The sequence below is a fragment of the Myxine glutinosa genome, chromosome 4 (genome assembly GCF_964187855.1).
Source record: "Myxine glutinosa chromosome 4, kmMyxGlut1.1, whole genome shotgun sequence".
Classification (NCBI taxonomy): Eukaryota; Metazoa; Chordata; class Myxini; order Myxiniformes; family Myxinidae; genus Myxine; species Myxine glutinosa.
Genome location: NC_136264.1, coordinates 151,284,522 through 151,306,517, shown reverse-complemented (window position 1 = coordinate 151,306,517; position 21,996 = coordinate 151,284,522). Strand labels below are relative to the sequence as shown.

Here is a 21,996-nt window from a genome sequence, read left to right as displayed (position 1 = left end):
CAGGTCGCACAAGATCTGCCTGCAACCATCTTATGGTTAAACTGCCAAAATCAAGACTCTGCTCACCTTCACTCCTTCATTCCTCTTTTCTCCCACCTCTGGAACAAACTCCCTCACTCTCTTCAATCCCACTCCACCCTCCAGGTCTTTAAAACAGCTGTTCACCACCATCTCTTATCTTACCCCATCCAAAACCTTGATCTTTTCTACCCCTGCTAATTTCACCCCAATTCCACTTTTTTGAAATACCAACTTCTGTCCTGGAAGTCTTTGGTGTCCTTGTGTTTTATACTTCTCCCACCTCCCCCCCCCCTTCCCACGCCTCCTCCCCCCAAGCCCTCTCCCTCCCATACATCTCCCTGCTCTTAAATGTTGTGTGCTCTCAAGTGTTTGTGTGCTTCCCCTTCTCTTGTGCTCCCTCTTTTTATATATTTTGTTTGTCTGGTTGATTTGTTTGTGAAGTAAATGTTAGCTCTTTCACGAGCCTCGATTCAGTATACAAAAAAAAAGATACAGACACACACAAACCGTCCAGCTGCGGATGGTGACAATTTCCCTGAAGTATCACATTATAATTTTCTCGAAGTTTGGTTTTGTTCAATCAACGTACCGTATTATCATTTTTCAGTTGGTTTCGGTTCTTATTGGTTTGCGGCACTTCTGTTTTCGACGTCGACGTCATTTTGGAGAAACGATACGATTGTCATTCGGGGAAATAGGCATAGGGGCGGGGTTTCGGGAAGAGAAGGGGAGGGGTTTCGGGGAGAGAAGAAGGGGTTCCGTACTTCCGTGTAGTGTTTATACAAGTCGTCTCGTCCCTCTGCCTTTTCAGTACTGGTCAACAAGTTACATCGTATGGTACCGACATAACTCTTCCCCTCCCTCATCCTTTGTGGCTCGCCCCTCTGCTTCTCCCACCTCTTCTTCTCGTCCCTCTTCTTCTCGTCCCTCTTCTTTTCGTCCTCTTCTACTCCCTCCTCCGCTTCTCGTTCCTCTGCTTCTCTCTCTTCTTTTCGTCCTCTTCTTCTCCCTCCTCTTCTTCTCCCTCCTCCGCTCTCGTTCCTCCTCTTCTCTCGCTTCTCCCTCTTCTTCTCTCGCTTCTCCCTCTTCTTCTCTCGCTTCTCCCTCTTCTTCTCTCGCTTCTCCCTCTTCTTTTTCCTCACTCGCTTCCGCCATCTTCCCTATGCCACTATTCCCTTCCTCGCTTCCAACGATGATTCCTCCCCTGAAAGTGAAAGAGCCGATGCTCGAGTCCGGAGAGCTTCGATCACAATCCTCGAACTCCAAGTCAACGATACGAATACTTTGCGTCATCCTGGTCCTTTACCTGGTGGCCATTGGACTACTGCTCGTCTATTTGGAAACGAGAAAGGTAATAATTCAAGCTTCGTGCGATTAAGGCTTTGATGGGCGTCCTGCGTTGACGTTCCTTGGTGGGGAACTCGTTGTTATTGCTATGCTCATTTACATGTACAATTTGTTTTGTTGAAATTATCTCGAACAATGATTTCTTGCTCTTCGGTTCAGGAGGATGTAGTGACAATACTATCCCGACTAATTTCCCTAAAATTCCTTTGAAATAGGCGTTTTTTGCTCCCGATAGAACTGCAAATTTTGAACAATCGAGAAAGAAACGAACGCAGTTTCCGAGAAACGAACGCATGACGATGGATTGGGAATGCGTTGGCGGGTGGGAGGAGCTCTGCAGCACTTGTGGGAGGAGTTGAGTGGAAGGGCGGGGCTTGAGCAGGCATATTGTAAACAAGGGTAAAACTAGAAGGTCACTCGGTCGGGCACATCCCTCCGCCAGGCTGAACAGTTTATGTTTTGTATCCCATGATAGGCCGGATCTGGATTCGGACCTGAACCGAAATCTAATCGACCTCTTCTTGTCACACAAGCAACCTGTCCACCAAGTTTCATCTGAATCCGTCCGTAACCTTGAAATATCGTGCTATATATCATTTTTTTGGCCCTATCACTCAATGGTGAAGAATCACTTAAAAATGTAAATAATCCTCGTATCCGGATCGGTATTCGTATAAGGACCACCTTTGAGTATTCGACCACCTTTTCCCCGCAAGCGGGGGTTGGCCTTTTTCGGGAACTGTGGTTGTTGTTGTTTTTCGGTCCCCTTTTTGAAGCAATGTTTTACGGCCGGATGCCCTTCCTGACGCCAACCCTTTTTGCCGCCTTTAACGACAAGCAGGGAATTACCAGTGAGCTGGTACTCAATTTGCCGACCTCAGAAGGATGACAGGCTGAGTCAACCCCCCTGGCGTTAATTCAGCGATCGACCGGGATTCGAACCCAGGATCCTAGGATCCTAAGCCGGCACCCTAGCCGCTAGCCCAACACCAGGGTTGTATCTTTCGTATCTTCACCAAAATTGAATCAATTATTCCTCGTCACATACGCAATCAAAAAAATTTGCAGAGGTTGTACTGTGGTATTTTTTGAGTGGGCGTGTGCAGTCCGAACACAAAAGTTCCACACCATCTGGAGGGAAATTTTGATTCCAAACAATTTACCCTTCCTGATTTTAAAAGCAACCCATGTATAATAATATCTGTCCTCTTCGTCCATTAATTATGTACTAAAGCAACCGTAAATACAGTAAGCCTATTAATTACATACCAAAGGAACGTGAGTGTATCTACTAATTACGTAACATAGGTACATGAGTACATCTCTTAATTTCGTACCATTGGAACATCAGTACGTCCATCAATTAGGTACTAAAGCATTGCAAGTACAGTACGTCTATTAATTATGTACCACAGAAACTTGAGTATGCCGACTAATTACATACAATTGAAATGTATGCACGTTTACTAATTACCTTCTATTGAACGGTGTGTGCATCTTTTAATTACGTACTATTTAAATGTGTGTACATCTATTACGTACTATTGGAATATAAGTATGTCTATTAAATATGTACAATTGGAATGTTAGTTTGTCTATCAATTCCATAGCAGTTACATATTGGAATGTATTTATTTGGTATAATTACACATACTATTGATTAGGTAACAGACTACACCAGCGCACAAACATCATGCAAAACAAGTCCTGTCGAGTGTCTGCAATCTCTGATTTCTCTTTCTAATTATGTTGTTGTTGTTTTTATTCTCCCACACAGAACCAAAACGATGTTGAAAATGTCTTGTTAAAATGTTTGACGAGCATCCCAGACCTGAAAGGCATCGACAAGAAACCCATTGTTTGTACAGCCTTACAAATGGCAATCCAGCAGGTGCGTGGTAAAGTCCCACTGGGCAAAAGGAAGTTTGGGTCGATTGGTTATCACTATTATCCAATACTGCGTCCCACACGTCCTCACGTGGTTGTCTTGTTCGTCCCCCACTACAGCTGCTGCTATCTTCCCCTTCCTAGTCCCACCGGTTCTCAACATCATCCTTCGGTCCTTTGTCCCTCCTTCCTCTCTCACTCCTGGAAGTCACTTCCTACCCCTTCTCAGTTTCACCAGGGTTTGTACCCTTTTGAGTGTCTGAAATGCCATGACTTTCCATAACTCTTTACCGATTTTCGATGACCCCACGAATGCATATTTTACTGACTCCCTACCTCAAAACACATCAGCAGCATTATGCAAATTATCAAGTATTTATAGTCGACCACTATTCTTCTTCAGTTGAATAACAGATTTGGTAACTGATTGGTAACATGATGATGTGGTGGGCTAGATACAGAAGGCCTGTAAAGAACAAAGCAGGACAGATATCAAAACCGAAGAGCGACAGATCGTTTTACTGCAAGAGAAATTGTCTGTGGCCTTCTCCGAGAAACTATTGGTCAATCTGTTCTACTCCGAGTCAGTGGGAAACAGAACGAAAGACTTACGAAGCACTCTCAGGAACGTAACTCGTTCGTACACATTCGTTTTATTCGAAAAATAATAACAGAAAACACATTCGCTCTCGATTTCCAGGATTTTCCATGACCATCAGTTAAATTCCATCACTTTCCAGGATTTCCTGACCCGTACAAACACTGTTCGCTCATCCCTCCACACTTCAAAAGGTGGCTTTCCAGCACCGCTGTCTGACTAACCTTCCGAGTGCTCTACGTGTTCATGTTGCTTGATCATCGCTTGTATTTGATTGCCTTTATCCCAGCACTTTGCCCTGTAATTGAAGTCTTCTTTGTGCGTTGCTATTTGAACGAAAACCTTGCCCAAGCAAGCCTAGATGCTCCCTAAGATGGTAATATTGTAGTCAGGGCCCTTAGGGATATTTTGGGGCCGTTTGGTTCAAATTCTTCCAAAAGCACCAAATTTGGCCCAGATGTTGCCCATGCCATACTCTTTCGATTTTTGACGGGCGCCAAGACGTGCGCCCCCCCCCCCTGGGGGGGCTCATATTGGCGAAACACTAAATGGCCGCCACCCGGATTAGAGGAAAATCAGTTAAATAACCAAAAGGGTTGGAATCATGTATGATACCACTTTTCAGGGGTTTTCGAGGTCGAGGAATCCAATTATGATGTTATTTTGATGATTCGAGGTCAAGGTCAACCCTCAAGGTCATCTTAAAGGTCATTTTTGAGTCAAACATGTCGGTTTTTGAGTTTTTTGTCAAGATTTACGAGAGGTTCACCATTTTATGTTTCTGGGTTGGGTAATCGAACTCTGACCTTATTTTTGACAATTAGAGGAAATATTTACATGTCTATTTCCTAATTTTCAGGCATATGCAGTTCATCAGTCTAATTACAAAGGTACGGATTTTGATGTTTTATGAACTGTATGCCATATCCTTGTGTTTAATTTTTGTGCGATCATGATCCGGGGTCATGTATACATGATTGTATACATGTCATAAATATGACGTCATAGGTCATGTGACCTGGCGGCCATATTGGATTTTATGAAAACCTTAAAAATGGATCCCTGCCTTCATTTTTCGATCGATTAATTTTGAACTTTGACCACTTATAGTATGCCATGTGATTGGATGCATGTCCTAATTATGACGTCATAGGTCAGGTGACATGGCGGGATGGACCGGTATGGTCCCCGGATCATACCGCCCTTGGCGCCCGTCAAAAATCGAAAGAGTATGGCATGGGCAACATCTGCGCCAAATTTGATGCTTTTGGAAGAATTTGAACCGAAATATCCCTAAGGGCCCTGACTACTGGCTGTGACTGTCATGAGCCCTGGTGTTGCATGTATGGACTCTTGATTCGTGCTGGTATATCAATGAGTAGGATCTTGTGTATCACGAGTTGCTTAGATTATTTTGCAAATAAAAAGGATCGGCATGACAAAGTTTCCAAAACTAAATTGTTCTTGACAATGTGAGAGAGTCATTGGTAAAGTAGCAAATCCGAGTTATTTGTTGTCTTGCATATCATTTCAGAGATTGAAAGAATCTGTGAGTCAACAGTTGAACGAAAAACTTTCGGGTAAGAAGAGTTGTGATAATGATGTCTGTTCAAGATCTTTTGCTCTTCTTTGGCAACTGACTTAAAATGGTTGTGTCCTCCTTTAAGCCTGACCGAGCTTTTCTGTTGTCACTAGTAAGTAGTGGAGGCAATTTAAAGTAATAATGACTACTAATCGCAAGATTTTCTTAGTTTTACCTTGCCAATCCAACTTGTTTGCTTGAAATTCAACTACCTCTATCTCCTTCACAGATATATCTGATGCTTCTGGGAATCCCATGACTCCTGGGGAGGCGTTACGTGCAACGCCACATCTGCGTGCTGCTGCTCACCTTACTGGCATTCGTCCGAGCCTTGCTCACCTTGACACTCCCGTTGGTAAGGCCTGAAAAACACTCATTTAAAACAATATCTACTCAAATTGAGATTTTTGTGCACATTTGTTTTAAACATTTTAGTTCTCATTTTATTAGTGGACGGTGCCGAGAGATGCATACCTGGTGGTCTGTTTGTAATTAATACCCAATCTTCTTGTTATAGCTCTAGCACAACAAGTGCGTGGAGAACTCATCGCAGCCTGGGAGAGCGTTGATGGCTCGGCTACACTCAGACACATGAGCTATGAGCCTGGAACAGCCTCTCTCCGTGTGCTTCGCCCTGGGCTTTATTATGTGTACGCACAAGTGTATTTCCGATACCGCCAGGATATGGGTCGACGGGGGCTGCATACTCCGAAACCCCGACATCACATGGTACAGTACCTGTACAAAAAGAACTCGTATCCAGAACCATTGCTGCTCGCCAAGGGTGGACAAACAAAATGCTGGTCACAGGATGCAGATTATGGCCTTTACTCAATCTACCTGGGTGGTGTATTTCACCTCCACATGAATGATCGCCTGTTTTTGTCAGTAACCGATGCCTCATTGATTGATCACAACCAGGAGGCAAGCTTTTTTGGTGCCTTCCAAATAGATTAGACTGGTGATTCATCAGTGTCCCTCGGGTGGACGTTAAACCTATTACATACACTACGTGGACACCCCTTCTAATGAGTAGCTTTGGCTGTTTCCGACACACCCGTTGCTGGCAGCTATATATAATCATCAGCACAACAACTGTTCATCGAGAGCTTCATGAAATGGGTTTCCATGGCTGAGCATTCGGCAGGAGTGGTGTAAAGCTCGCCACCATTGCACTCTTGAGCAGTGGAAACGCGGTCTCTGGAGTGATGAATCACGCTTCACCATCTGGCAGTCCGATCTGGGTTTGGCAGATGCCAGGAGAACGCCACCTGCCCGAATGCATAGTGCCAACTGTAAAGTTTGGTGGAGGAGGAATAATGGTCTGGAGCTGTTTTTCATGGTTCGGGCTCGGCCCCTTTTCTTTTTTCTTTTTTCTTGTATACAGAGGCGAGGCTCGTGAAAGAGCTAACATTTATCAAACAAACAAATCAAACAAACAAGCAAACAAAGTATATAAAAAGGGGAGCGGTCGACAAGATGGGGAGAGAAGGGGAGGAAGCACACAAACACAACATTTGAGAGCAGGGACATCGGGAGATGTTTTTGGAGAGAGAGGGCCTGGGGGGAGGCAGGATAGGTATAAAACGCAAGGACACCAAGGACTTCCAGGAAAGAAGTCAAAAGTCACCACAAAAAAGTGGATTTGGGGTGAAATTAGCGGGGGTAGAAAAGATCAAGGTTTTGGATTGGGGAAGATAAGAGATGGTGGTGAGCAGCCGTTTTAAAGACCTGGAGGGTGGAGTGGGATTGAAGAGAGTGAGGGAGTTTGTTCCAGAGTTGGGAGAAAAGAGGAATGAAGGAGTGAAGGTGAGCAGAGAGTCTTGATTTTGGCAGTTTAACCATAAGAGGGTTGCAGGCAGATCTTGTGCGACCTGCAGGAATATTTGCGGGACAGAGCCCAGAGAGAGCTGGGGGAGCAAGGCCGGAGAGGAGTCGGTAGAAGACGGAAAGACCACCAACCTGCCTGCGGTGATTAAGTGAAAGGCCCTCGGAGATAGCGTCATCGCGGGAGATTCCAATGATTATAATAATAATAATAATTCATTTATTTTGTATAGCGCTTTTCCAGAAGCCCAAAGGCGCTTTGACAGAGTGGAAAACATAATGCATAACAATACATGAAAACAACAATTGCAAAAAGACAAGAATCAAGAAAACAAACAGCAGCGATATACGGCATATATATAAGACAAGAATCAAAAAGACAAGACAAGAATCAATAGGGAAATATTTAAAGCAAAAGGAGGGAGAACGCTTTGGTTTCAACACGTGAAGACGAGCTAGGTGTGAGGCAGGAGCACCAGCCCAGAGGGGAGAGCAGTACTCCATTGAGCTGCGGATGAAAGCCTTGTATGTGGTGAGGAGCTCAGGTGTGCCAAGGAAGGACTTCGCACGACGGAGGATGCCCAGTCAGCGACTGGCTTTGGAGGCCAGCTTGGAAATGTGGTTTTCCCAGGAAAGATCATGGCAGATAGTGAGACCCAAAAGCTTGAGTGACAGAACTTCTTGGAGAGGATTATTCAGAAAGTAGATGGGAGGGTTGTCCAGTCGGTCTTTTCGGAGAGACATCGTAAGAGTGTGAGATTTGTCAGGATTGAAAGACATGTTCCACTTGTTTGCCCAGTCTGTGATTTTGTCCAGGTCTGCAGAGAGTGAAGAGGCTGCAGACTGCCGATCTGAGGGATGAGGAATGGAGCTGCAGAGAGTGTAGTCATCAGCAAAGAGATAGAGAGGATTTTCAAGAGAGTCAGAGATCATTGATGAAGACCAGAAAAAGCACAGGGCCCAGAACACTGCCTTGGAGAACTCCAGCCTGAACAGGAAGAGGAGATTAGAGAAACCCATTCACGGCCACACGCTGACTACGACTAGAGAGGAAGTCCGCCAGCCATGCGTGGAGATTTCCATGGATACCAAAGGAGGAGAGTTTGGTGAGCAGAGCGGGGTGCCAGACCGTATCGAAGGCACGTGATATGTCGAGGGAGACAGCTCTAATTTCCTGTTTGGCATTGAGGACCTCCATCCATTGTTGAGACAGCAGAAGCAGCATGTCCAGAGTAGAGTGACCTGGTCTGAAACCAAATTGATGATCAGAGATCAAGCCATTGGAGAAGAGGAAAGATTTCATATCCGAAGCAATGATGGATTCCATGACTTTGCTGATAATTGGGAGAAGGCTGATTGGTCTGTAGTTGCTAGGATCTGTTTTTGCACCTTTTTTGTAGTTCCAGTGAAGGGAAATCTTGAATTTACAGCAAACAATGACATTGTAGACGATTGTGTGCTTCCAACTTTGTGGCAACAGTTTGAGGAAGGCCCTTTCCTGTTTCAGCATGACAATGCCCCCGTGCATAAAGCGAGGTCCGTCCAGAAATGGTTTGTCAAGATCGGTGTGGAAGAGCCTGACTGGGCTGCACAGAGCCCTGACCTCAACCCCATCGAACACCTTTGGGATGAATTGGAACGCTGACTGCGAGCCAGGCCTAATCGCCCAACATGAGTTCCCGACCTTACTAATGATCTTGTGGCTGAATGAAAGCAAATCCCTGAAGCAATGTTCTAACATCTAGTGGAAAGCCTTCGCAGAAGAGTTGAGGCTGTTATAGCAGCAAAGGGGAGGGGGAGGGGGGGGGAGGGGACCAACTCCATATTAATGCCCATTATTTTGGAATGAGATGTGTGATGCCCGGGTGTCCACATACTTTTCGTCATGTAGTGCATATATATACATATATATATACATATGTAAATAAAATATCTATTTTTATATAAGTGTTTTTCAATTTTTCAAACTGATTTGTGAAATTTGTATTGTTTTTCATAAATACCGTTTGTTCATTAAATGAACTGAGTTGTGTGTGTTTGTACATTGCATACCCTATCTGAGCCCTTTGATGGTTTTAAAAGCATCCAATCCATGCCAATTTAGAATAACCTGAGGTAGGGGGTGTTAGGGTGTATGGGTGTGGGGAAGGAGAACATGCGCAGTGTGGGTAGTGTGTCGATCACTATTGTTCCAGCACACCGATTAGGGATTTTTTTTGTCACTAATCAGTGTTTACTTTTTTTAAACTGCCTTTATGTTTCTGGTGGAGTACAATGAAATCTTGTATGTTGGACAGGAAAGTGACAGGCGAATAACGACGAACCGTGGAGCTAAAGTTAACTTGCTTTTCCTGTTATTTTGTATACTTTGCCAGATAATCTTTTAAACCTTGTCACTTTACCTGAGTGGAGCTCAAGGTTGACGTTGAATTTTCATTCCCATTATCAAGGTATCCCCTTACTCCAGGTACACACTTGCCCCATTGATATAATAGTCCTTTGATGCCATCTGCATATAAATATTTGGGATGGGTGCACAGCCACTTCAGGACAAGTGCTTTGACGTCATTATCAATCATAAACTTAATGCTAACGAGATGCTCTGTCAGAGTGAGCGTTATCATGCAGTGAAGTCACCCTGAGATAGGCTCTCTATACACAGAACTGGGCATTGATTGTTCTCAACACATCAAAGAACGTTCCCATGGCAATTAAACTATTACAGTCCCAATCATAGTAATTGCATGAGCATTGGCTTCTTCTTCTTTCGTATGCAGCACATGGCTGTGCATAACATCATTTGCTGGGATCACAGCTGTGCTACTAATGCAGTGCCCTTTGTAGGTTCATCAAAATAAAGACCAATTACTGTACCGTAGTCACAAGAAGGGAAACCGGACATTAACCATACATAAATACATGTTGTTGCCTTCATGGGAGGGGGGAAAGGGGGGGATTAAGATCCTCCAAGGTGACGGGTGGCCGATCGAGCTTTAACTCCGGGGCGTTCAGTCAAACAATGGCGGCTCGTCTTTACAGCACGGGAACGGAGGGTGACAAAGCTTACCTGCATGGTTTCCACTGGAGCGTCCTCGAACCACGAACGATTAAACAAGACACGCATGGAATTGAAATGCAACAAATAAAGGGTTTAATAAAAGAAATGCAGGCAACAAGAAAGGCACGGTAAAACGAATTCCTAAATTGGGACGCCCCACTACGGACTCGTATACAACACAAGGGGAAAACGAAAGTGAAAAATAAATGTGTTTGTGTGGTGTGTACTCAGCTCTGAGCAGCCCTCAACCCCCCGTTGGCCCTGGAACGGGTCACCAAGTCCGTGCGCAGGAAAACACACGCCTTGGCGCGAAGTCCGTTCACCGCCAGCCGCCGAGCGCAAAGCGAGCAACGCTCAGGCCCAAGCTCCCCTCGTCGTCTGCTCCACAAAGCACCGCGGTCTCTCCGGCTCACTCGGCATGGCACACAGCCGTCACGAAGCCACGAGCCAAGGGCGTCAGAGTCTATGAGCTGCGACCACCAATGTCAGGACCAAGAGCGAGGAAGAGAAGAGGAGCACGAACTGCGACCACCCACCATGCAGCCAGTACCAAGAGAAAGACAAATGCGACCGCTTTAGACTCGGGACTCAAAGAGAGAGAAAATGTGACTGCTTGTCGTCAAACCCCGAACAAAGAGAGAGAAATGTGCGATGCTCTGCCTTTTCGTTCCTAGTCCTCGAACCTTCTATCTGACGTCACCTGCGTGCTCCAATCAGCGAGTGCCATCGCAGCAGTCCACCGCCATGACCAATCACCATCCCCTGGGGCGGGCCCCACGACCCCTCCCGCTGTCCCCGACGATGACCCGGCTGGCGGCATCAGCGGCAGCGCTCAAATTTAGTGTATATAATTACGCGCCGATCGCTTGGCTGGTAGTGTGTGTAGTGTAGCGTCATAAGGAACAAGGGAAAAATCACAGAGCACTTACATACAGCGGATTTACCCTTAAACCCTACCTACATAGCACAAGAGCCATTCTCTGTATGGCCACACGTCACACTTACTCCGAACATCCGGCCATACTTAGTTACAGGAAGTGGCTACACAACATCCGGAACATGGTAATCTACACATTCCTACCTGGCCTAAGGTATTTCATGAGCTACTCCCCATAAATGTAACAACACACACACACACACACACACACATATACATACAGTAGTGTAGTGATGGGGGGGGGGGGTGGAGGGGGCGAATGCACCAGGCACGAAGTGGATGGGGGCGCCAAAAACCGTTTTCATGCTCCATTTGGTTGTATTGTATATAAATTATGATACAACGAACTCGTGAGATCATGAAAAGCAACTTTCAGAACCACGTTTTACAGTTTAAACCCCGTGCTACATGTTAATGTGTCAGGTTGATGTTTACAAACTCCTTTGCATCCGAATTCACTTTTTCCGTAATTCCTATTTCTATCACCTCACGCAGATGTCCGTGAAGTTAGCACCCTTTACCCTTTACCCTTTACCCGATTCAAAGTTAGAGTTGTACCATTACAAAAATTGGGGATGTTGTGGATTTCCTTGTACAAAAGGCAGATGCGAATGCATAAATAGGGTAAATTATGGACTATGGTAATCCGATAATGGTTCGAATCCTGTAAAGCCTGAGAAACGTAATGTAAGACGCGAATAGGGCAATGGTTCGAATCCAGTAATGGACTGAATCGGTTAGTCGTTCGAATGCAGAGTTGTTGTGCTTGTTGTTGTTGTTGTTGTTGTTGTTGTTGCTGCCGTTTTGTTTCTCAGGCCATTACCGATTCAGTCCACTACAGGATTCGAACCATTAACCGATTCAAACGTTTACAGGATTCGAACCATGATCGGATTACCATAGTCCATAACTTACACATTCGCATCCACCTTTTGTACAAATAAATCCACAACACCCCCTATTTTTGTAAGGGTACAACGCTAACTTCGAATCGGGTAAAGGGTAAAGGTTGCTAACTTCATGGACATCGCTCACAGTAAATAAATCCGTGTTACGGTGTTGCTGCCTGCTGCGTAGATCTCTTATCTTGTATAATGAGGTTTAATATGCACTCGGTAACATGGAGATTGCCCATTGGCCGAAGGGATGGAGGGGTGTAACTGTTGGACGTTTATTTTGTAATTACGTTGATCAAATCTAGATATCCCATGGTGTTACGTCCCAATCAACGAGGCCAGGATCACGTGTCAAGGGAGTTTTTTAACTTCCTTTCCTTCCTCTGCTGCTCTGTCTCATCAGCTGTCGTCTCTAAGCCATATAAATACCACACCTTGCTGCATGCATGTTTGATGTCGTTTTTGTTAACTACCTTGTAGCATACCTGCCTGCTCTACTGCTTAAGCATTAGTTTACCTTTCACCAAGCCCAGGTATGCTTGGACCAGCGCGGGGATTATATGTTCGTTTTATTATTTCCAAAATGATACGAATATTATTATTATTGTTAATATTACGAGTATTAATAAATGCTTTATTACAATGTTGTCATTGTTTTTGTTATTACCCTCGCAGGAGGAGAGGGTATTGCATTTGGGTTCGTCTGTCTGCTTGTTTGTCTGTTTGTCCGAACAGAATAAATATGATTTTCTCGGCAACCGTTGGTCCTATTGACAAGAAATTTCCACCACAGATGCAACTCCACCTGTATAATTTTTTAATGATAATTATGACGTCATAGGTCGCGTGGTTCGGCCGCCATCTTGGAAAAATCGAAAAAAATTTGCACCTCTATATCTCTGAAAGTGCTGAATGGAAAAAATTGAGACATGGCTCATTGTAAAGAACTCTCCATGGGGAATAAAATATGCTAATGATGATACCATAGGTGCCTCCATTATGACGTCATAATTCGACAAGTACAAAACTTCATCCGATCAAGATGAAATTTCTTGAGCGTCATCTCGGTATAAATTAGTGGAGGAAAAAAAATTATGACGTCGTAGGTCACGTGGTTCGGCCACCATCTTGGAAAAATCGAAAAACTTTGCACCTCTATATCTCTGAAAGTGCTGCATGGAAAAAATTGAGACATGGCTCATTGTAAAGAACTCTCCATGGGGAATAAAATATGCTAATGATGATATCATAGGTGCCTCCATTATGACATCATAATTCGACAAGTACAAAACTTCATCCAATCAAGATAATTTCTTGAGCGTCATCTTGGGATACATTGGTGGAGAAAAAATAATAATGATGACGTCATCGGTCACGTGGTTCGGCCGCCATATTTGTTACAACACAAAAGCCTTTAAAACCACTGAAAACACATCCTGGCGAGGGACTGCAATCTCTAATTTCTCTTTCTTGTTTATTTTGTAATAGGAATACCATGCCAGGGAAGGACCTATTAAACTGCTCTATGCACCTTAACATGGCTCGTGTTTAGAAACAAAGGAATTCTTCCGGATTTTTTGTAGTTGATTACACTAATCATCTCAGGAGATCATATTTAAATATATTCTCATTTTGAACAGGTTCCAGGGCTCTGCTGCTGAGCCCGCTGGGGAAGCTTAAGCTGTTTTCTATGGCCCCTCAATAGGAATTTCTGACTATGTCGGTGCCTGCACTATATAAACACATACATATACATACACGTGTACATATAAACAGACATATACAAACACACTTTTGGAAGTTATAACCTTCTTTGGAAGTTATAACCTTAACTTATAAGCAAATGACAGAATTTTCCAACCACTCGGATCATCAGCTGGGCACCATTTTTCGTTGAGGTTTCGATCCTTTCAGCCCAGAACCTCTCCAAACGGCGGATCCACAACCCTGGCCATAGGTCCACATCAGTAGATTACTCAACATCAATGGACCCATAACCTAAAAGTTGCATCCAGACAAACAGTCAACACAGCAATGCATTATCCTTATTCAAACTTATATAATTACGACTTGTATTTAAAGTATTACCACAAACTAATCATCACACTAAAATACGCTATTTCGTGTCTGTCTGATGAATTTTTGACGCCAATACATGCCGTCGTTACTTATCCAATCTCAACCAAAATTGACAGGATGACCAAGGGTTACATAATGAAGGTTGTCGCGCATTCATTTGCCCCCCTCCCCAAGGGGGGTTTTCTCCCCCGTGTGGGTTTTCCCCACCATTGCCGTCAATGGCGTTGCGTGTTGAGGTGCATATCAATGTTGAATTAGCTTTATCTTGAGGTTTGTCCAAAGAAGAAGATTCATCGTGGCGTTTTTCCAAAGACGCTTTCAACAACAAAATTAATGATAATCGCATATTGTTGATGTTATTAGCAAACATTATTTATACTAATAATGTCCCCACTTCCCCAAAGCGTTTTTCCTGCAGTGATAACGTGTATAAACAGCTTATAGTTATAATGGTGTTTCTGTGGGAGCAATGGCTTCCACAGGAAGTAAAAATATTATAAACCACAAACACGTATGCTTAGCTTTTTAAACACTTGCTAATGCTCTTTGTAACACTAAATGAAGAAATTTGGAGGAATCCCGACATCCGTGAAGTAAGGTTTACTTGCAGAACTAAGCGAAGATCTACTGTACTCTATATAACCCACAAATGTTGGGTTAATAACATGGCCCTTTCTGCCGCTACCGTGGCATTTTTCGTAGCGAACTTTTGAAACTCACTCCTGCTGTTTGATACGAAACTGAAAGTGAGAAGCTCGGGTTGTGCTCCTTTACCAAGCAGCTAGCTAGCGCTTGCAAAGTCGGCCATTCCTTAACGCATTTGAATGGAGTGCTTGCTCAAATGCTTAAACCACTTGGCGATCTCTCTACAAGAAACTTGGTAAATGAACACACACCCAATGTTCCTGAGATCTGCCATAGATCGACTGTAATCTACATACCCCAAAGAGGAATGACCCTTTTTTCCACTCCCGTAGTGAGCGGGTGTCCTAGTAACTTAAATCATAAATCACTTTCTATGAAAATCATACTAAAATACGCCATTTCGTGTCTGTCTGTCTGATGAATTTCTGACGCCAATACATTCCGTCGTTACTTATACAATCTCAACCAAACTTGACAGGATGATGAAGGGTTACATAATGAAGGTTGTAGCGCATTCATTTGCCCTCCTCCCCAAGGGGGTTTTCTCCCCCGAGCGGATTTTCCCTGCCATTGCCGTCAATGGCGTTGCTTGTTGAGGTGTATATCAATGTTAAATTAGCTTTAGCGTGACGTTTGTCCAAAAAGGAGATTCATCGTGGCATTTTTCCAAAGACGCTTTTAATAACAAAATTAATGGTAATAGCATATTGTTAATGTTATTACAAAACAATATTGATACTAATAGTGTCCCACTTCCCCAAGGCATTTTTCCTGCAGTGATAATGTGTATAAATAGCTTATAGTTATAATGGTGTTTCCGTGGGAGCAACGACTTCCACAGGAAGTAAAATATTCTAAACCACAAACACGTATGCTTAGCTTTTTAAACACTCGCTAATGCTCTTTATCATACTAAAATATGCCATTTCGTGTCTTTCTCTCTGTCTGTCTGATGAATTTTGGATGCCAATACATTCCGTCGTTACTTATCCAATCTCAAACAAACTTGACAGGATGACGAAGGGTTACATAATGAAGGTTGTAGCGCATTCATTTGCCCCCCTCCCCAAGGGGGTTTTCTCCCCCGAGCGGGTTTTGCCCGCCATTGCCATCAATGGCGTTGCGTGTTGAGGTGTATATCAATGTTAAATTAGCTTTATCGTGGCGTTTGTCCAAAGAAGAAGATTTATCATGGCGTTTTTCCAAAGACGCTTTTAATAACAAAATTAATGATAATCGCACATTGTTAATGTTATTACAAACAATATTAATACTAATAATGTCCCACTTCCCCAAGGCGTTTTTCCTGCAGTGATAACATGTATAAATAGCTTATAGTTACAATGGCGTTTCCATGGGAGCAAAGGCTGCTATAGGAAGTAAAAATATTATAAACCACAAACATGTATGCTTAGCTTTTCAAACATTTGCTAATGCTCTTTATAACACTAAATGAAGAAATTTGGAGGTATCCTGACATCCGTGAAGTAAGGTTTACTTGCAGAACTAAGCGAAGATCTACTGTACTCTATATAACCCACAAATGTTGGGTTAATAACATGGCCCTTTCTGCCGCTACCGTAGCATTTTTCGTAGCAAACTTTTGAAACTCGCTCCTGCTGTTTGATACGAAACTGAAAGGGAGAAGCTCGGGTTGTGCTTCTTTGCCAAGCAGCTAGCTAGTATTGCCAAGCCAGCCGTTCCTTAACGCTTTTGAAGGAGTGCTTGCTCAAATGCTTAAACCACTTGGCGATCTCTCCACAAGAAGCTTGGTAAATGAACACACACCCAATGTTTTTGAGATCCGACCATAGATCGACTGTAATCTACATACCCCAAAGAGGGATGACCTTTTTCCGCTCCTGTAGTGAGCGTGTGTCCTCGTAACGTAAATCATAAATCACTTTATATGAAAATATACTGTCGTGCGAATGCCCTCGGTTAATACCGTGAGCTTGCGGATGGCCAAACGAACTTAAATGGAGGCGTTTATTCAATGACGGACTTTGACTATGCAATCACGGGAGAAAGAAGGAAGAGGAAGAAGCGGCGAACTCGTACCTGTAGCGATCTCACCGGCATTCTTCAACCCTGCAAATTAATCTCACACGAACACGGGAGTAAAATGTACAAAAATAATCGATTTATTATGCAGAACCCTAGAACAATGAAACACGCCGACAAATAACTATGGTTCCTAAACCGGGATCCCGCACACCTCACTTCAACAACAGCACAGGGGAAGGAATTAAATAAAAGAATCGTCGTGTTGTGTTCTGTGGTGCGTCTTATCTGTCTGGGTGTGTGATGTCGGTCAGGCTCCGCCCGGCTCTGATGTTGGCGTGAAGCAGGCCTCCGTCCGTCTCGTTCACACTTTGCTAGGCCCCGAGCCACCCACTCGCCCCGGTCTCTTCTGCTCAGCGGCACGCCTCGCTCGCTTGCTCGTCGGTCGCACACGAGGTCCCGTTTGCTCGTAGCACCAAGCCTCGCTCCAAGCACCAAGCCTTGCTGTTGCTATGCCAGCTGGTGATGTGGCTGGCTGCGGCCCCATCGGCGGTGCCCCGATCTGGCTTCCTGCCTGTTCTTCCTGTAAGTCTTATTGTGGCGGAGGGGAATTAATTAATGTGTGCACTAATGGATCTATCTAATGTATATGAGTGCGTTGCCATAAGGGACACTGGGTTGCTCACAGAGGGAACGACACACGAGGGAATTTTACCCATAATCCCTGTATTAATTAGCATGCCCCCCCCCCCCCCCCCCCCACCGCCTCGTGGCAGGGACACCGATACAACTTATTCCGACATACGGCTAAACATAGAACTTATTACAGGTAGATTCCCTATCACGACAGTCGAGTACCTACCTATGCAGATCTACCTGGATCTAGATATTCCTCTACCCCTAATTCATAACAATACTAATTTAATGTTTGCTTGAATGACGACCATGTGTTGCATATGAGAATGTACAGGTTCGCTCACCTATTCCCAGCCAATTCTACAAGGACATATTTCATCCCCAGCACCTTACATTAATTTTTTTTAAACTGCATCTGCCAATATTTTGCCCAATCTATGAAAGTATCGAGAATTTCCTTATTGTGATGAACCCCCTCTGTGCTACCTACTTTACCTCCAAGCTCAGTGTCATTTACAAATTTGAAAAGCAGACTCTTAACCCATTATCCAAATCATTGATGTAAATTATGAATAATAATGGTCCAAGTACTGACTCCTGAGGTACCACACGACTTATATACTCCCATCCAGACATCCACTCAAAGCCACTCTTTGCTGCCAAAGTGTTGGTCGTTTTCAGCAAAAACACCTTTTGGGGATTCTCCTATCATTGGGTGTCTCAGGTACGTCACTGAATGTCAGCTGCTTGCCGTTCAGCAATGTTACCATTCCAAATGTTTTTTACTCTTTGGTGCAGATTTTTTTTTTTCCAATAAAGAATGAGGATAGTTGTTTAACGCATAATATGAGAAATAAAAAAAAAAACCCTTTCATGAGAATCACAATGAAGATTGGGATTTTCTCCAACTATTTTTATGGACTTGTTGTGACAGGATGTTTTATTACTTGCAAAATCGAAGATTTTTCAAGTATATTGGTCGGTTGCGTTTGTGGTTCTGTCTGTCTGTCTGTTTGTTTGTCACCGGCCTACAGGTCACAATTTTCAACCGATCTTCACGAAACTTCACCAAACGGTAGAGTTGGTCAAAAGCAAGAAGCCTATTGTTTTTGGGGTCAAAAGGTCAAAAGGTCAACATAGGCCAAAGGTCACCAACTTTGCTAAATTTCTAAAATCCTCAATTTTCATCCAATTGACTTGAAATTTGAAGAGGACTTGCATATCTGGTCACTAAATTCAACCACCAAGTATTTTTGAGGTCAACATAGGCCAAAAGGTCAACACAGGCCAAATTTCTAAAATCCTCAATTTTCATCCAATTGACTTGAAATTTGAAGAGGACTTGCATATCTGGTCACTAAATTCAACCACCAAGTATTTTTGAGGTCAACATAGGCCAAAAGGTCAACATAGGAAAAAATTCTAAAATCCTCAATTTTCATCCGATTGACTTGAAATTTGAAGAAGACTTGCATATCTGGTCACTGAATTCAGCCCCAAGTATATTTGAGGTCAACATAGGCCAAAAGTTCAACATAGGCCACATTTCTAAAATCCTCAATTTTCATCCAATTGACTTGAAATTTGAAGATGACTTGCACAGCTGGTCACTAAATTCAACCACAAATTATATTTTAGGTAAATATAGGCTAAAAGGTCAACATAGGCCAAGTTTTTTAAATCCTCAATTTTCATCCGATTGACTTGAAAATTGAACAGCATTTGCACATTGAGTCACTAAATAGGGAAACAAACTATTGTTGAGGTCAATAGGTCAAAGGTCAACTCAAGGTCAACCTTCCAAAATCATCATTTTTCATCTGAAAAATCGTCACTTTTCTTCCTATTGACCCGAGCTTTGATCAAGATTGTCAATTTTAATCTTGATTAAATGGACAATTTGCTGTAGCAATGGAATTTGTTTCTTGGGGGTGGGGGGCGGATTTTGCAAGTATCGTGCTCCGCATGACGTCTTCTTGTTTATTTATTGGTGTTTAACACCAACAGCTTCCCTTGTATTCAACAAACAAAATAATTATAACTACGAGTACAAGAGATAACTTCAACAGAGGAGGCAATTTGGCCCACGATACCTGTGCTACATCAACACCACATTAATCCAATCACAGTTTATCAACTCGTTGGGGGTGGATGGTATAGCGTTGGGATTCTCACGTATGTACAACGGTACTTGTGAATGTCTGCAGCTGTAGACATTCAGTACTTGTTTACAACAGTACTTGTTTGTTGTTTCCTTTTCTCATGCTGTTCATTTTGTTACGCTGTGTCCTCTTCTGTTTGGTGCCCCAGCTCTTCCACGAGCCTATATACCTTGTACATACATGAAAGTGCTATATGAATAAGCTAATTTTGGTAATAATCTGGGAATGTAGATTAAAAAGCAAATGCTGCCATCTCTCATGGATCCTTCTCTACAGGGAAGTTCTTGAAGTGTTTACAAAGGATTTGTTGGAGAAAAGGATTGAGTTTGCGAGGGTGATTCAAATAAAGTGCATGTAAACCGAGGCCACAACCTCCACTGATAAATAAATCATATCATCAGCACATATTCTCCTCCCAACTGCCAAAGGGGTGGAAAATCCCATTCCTCCCACCTGCCAAAGGGGTGGAAACCCCCATTTGTTAAGCAAATTATTAATTTTCAGACTTGATAAACTACATTCCTGCAAGGTAGTGAGAGATTGTAAAAACAAGTTCTGCTTTATTTACCTCCATTTGGAGTTTTAGCAAATAAAACGACTGTGAATCCTCCATGGCTTTCACCATGATTCCTAAAATGAAGTTATATGCTCCCTTGTTGGATCATTGCCAGTTAAGGCCTTGTCAGATTGCCTATTGCAGCATAAACCAACCCACTGAAGTGAGATTACAAACCACAGTGCCATTTTGTATGGAGATAAACACTCTTTCCAACAAAAGTTTGTGGATATTTGTCATGTTTTCTGCTCTCAAAAGTAGACTAATGACGTCCTAAACACATAGGCCACACTGAGTTTGACGATTCATTTTTTAATGAAGTCTAGATAAAGTTATTGGCTTGATGTAGGAGGGTAAAACCTAACCACAAACAATATTTTTTTCTAGAAATCCATTTTCGGAAACAGAAGCTTAATGTGGGTGAATACGTGGAAACTGGAAAGGTTATAAATTGTGGTGTAAAACAGCCCTGCAATATTTACAATAATGATATTTCATACAGTTTATGTATGCCATTTTTATATTGCTTACATTACATTCCACAACCATTGGTATACAAAAATATTAAGTTTTAGAGAATCAAATATGGGTTACAAGACATCTGGACCACTCTGTTCAGAATATAACAAGAGAAGAAGAAGGGTTTTGACTGAGCCTGAGGCATCTTATTATAATAGAGCAAACGTATATGGTTATGTTTGTTTATATGTGACCAAACGTCTTCTTCTTCATCAAATAAAATTAACACCCAAAACACAGTCCGTGAACTCTTAATTACAATCGCGCAACTCCGATTAACACCAGAGTTGCGGAGGCCGATTACGAGGCTTTAACTTCCGAGGCGAAAACTCAATAGCCGATTCCAAAACCAAAGCCCAAAGCGCGCAGGATGGAGGGGAACGACGAGAGCCCCGCATCCTTATCTATTAAAATCAAACAGGAAACTGCGTTCAGGTATATACAGAAAATAATACGTACAACGATTTATTAAATGAAGAGCAAGGACAGGAAAATACGCGCCGGTAATGAACTATTCTAAATCGTGATCCCGAACTCCAGACCTCAAATACAAAACGGGGGATTATGAATTGCGAAAGAAACATGTCTTTTGGTGCAAAATGTACGCGGAGCTCGGCTTATCTGTCTTTGTCGTCTTCTTCTTGTAACACGGCCCCGCTCGGCCGCCACCAGGCCTTCTCCGACCGCCTCCGAGCACCACAGCAACGCAAAGGCCCCAGCCAACGCCCACTCCGTTCGCACACGAGGCCCCAAAGTAAGACAGCAAGCTCCCCTCACGCTCTGAACTCGTCTTCAGGATCTCCGATCTGAACCGCCTGAACTTGGCTATGGCGCTCGTCACCCAACTTCCAACTGCTCCGTTCCGAACTGCCTGTGCACACGAACTGCTGACTCAATGGCGCTCGGCAACTACCCGTACGAACTGCACTCGTATCAACTCTCACTCCGGACTCCACTCAACTCAACTCCTCTGACTCAACTGAAGTGAACTCTCTACTCAGGTCAGGGCTCTGCTCTCATCTCAACTCATCTGCAGAACTCCTGAAAATGGCGGCCGACCCTCGCTAATATCTCCGGCCGATGAAGTCACATTGGCGCACTGCTCTGCCAATCAGAGCCTCCCACGACTCGCCGGCTCGTCCAGGTCACGCCCACTGCGTCGCTCCAACTCTCCCCACTCCTGCTCCTCGGTCACAGCACGTGCTATGCGTGGTGGGTAGGCCTCTCGGAGGTGTAAATGGT

General features: G+C 43.5%; 1 protein-coding gene and 1 long non-coding RNA gene across 4 annotated transcripts in view; one reads left to right on the top strand and one right to left on the bottom strand.

Moving 5' to 3' along the window:
- LOC137426268 (uncharacterized) overlaps nucleotides 1-833 on the bottom strand; it is a 10,525-nt gene extending 9,692 nt beyond the window's left edge. Inside the window, exon 1 of the long non-coding RNA XR_010984247.2 lies at nucleotides 611-833. This is a non-coding gene — a long non-coding RNA (uncharacterized LOC137426268). The remainder of the gene's footprint in view (nucleotides 1-610) is intronic.
- TNFSF10 (TNF superfamily member 10) overlaps nucleotides 768-21,996 on the top strand; it is a 407,659-nt gene continuing 386,430 nt past the window's right edge. The window contains exons 1-6 of one of the 3 annotated variants that reach the window (XR_013623230.1): nucleotides 768-1,372; nucleotides 3,146-3,259; nucleotides 5,388-5,433; nucleotides 5,665-5,790; nucleotides 5,953-11,411; nucleotides 11,769-12,800. Coding sequence is in view for 2 of the 3 variants with exons in the window: in XM_078776614.1 (XP_078632740.1) it covers nucleotides 1,184-1,372; nucleotides 3,146-3,259; nucleotides 5,388-5,433; nucleotides 5,665-5,790; nucleotides 5,953-6,392 (915 nt within the window). In the remaining variant the exon portion in view is untranslated. Of the gene's footprint in view, nucleotides 1,373-3,145; nucleotides 3,260-5,387; nucleotides 5,434-5,664; nucleotides 5,791-5,952; nucleotides 12,801-21,996 lie in introns of those variants that run through there. The other 2 variants (XM_078776614.1, XM_078776615.1) reach the window with 2 other exon arrangements.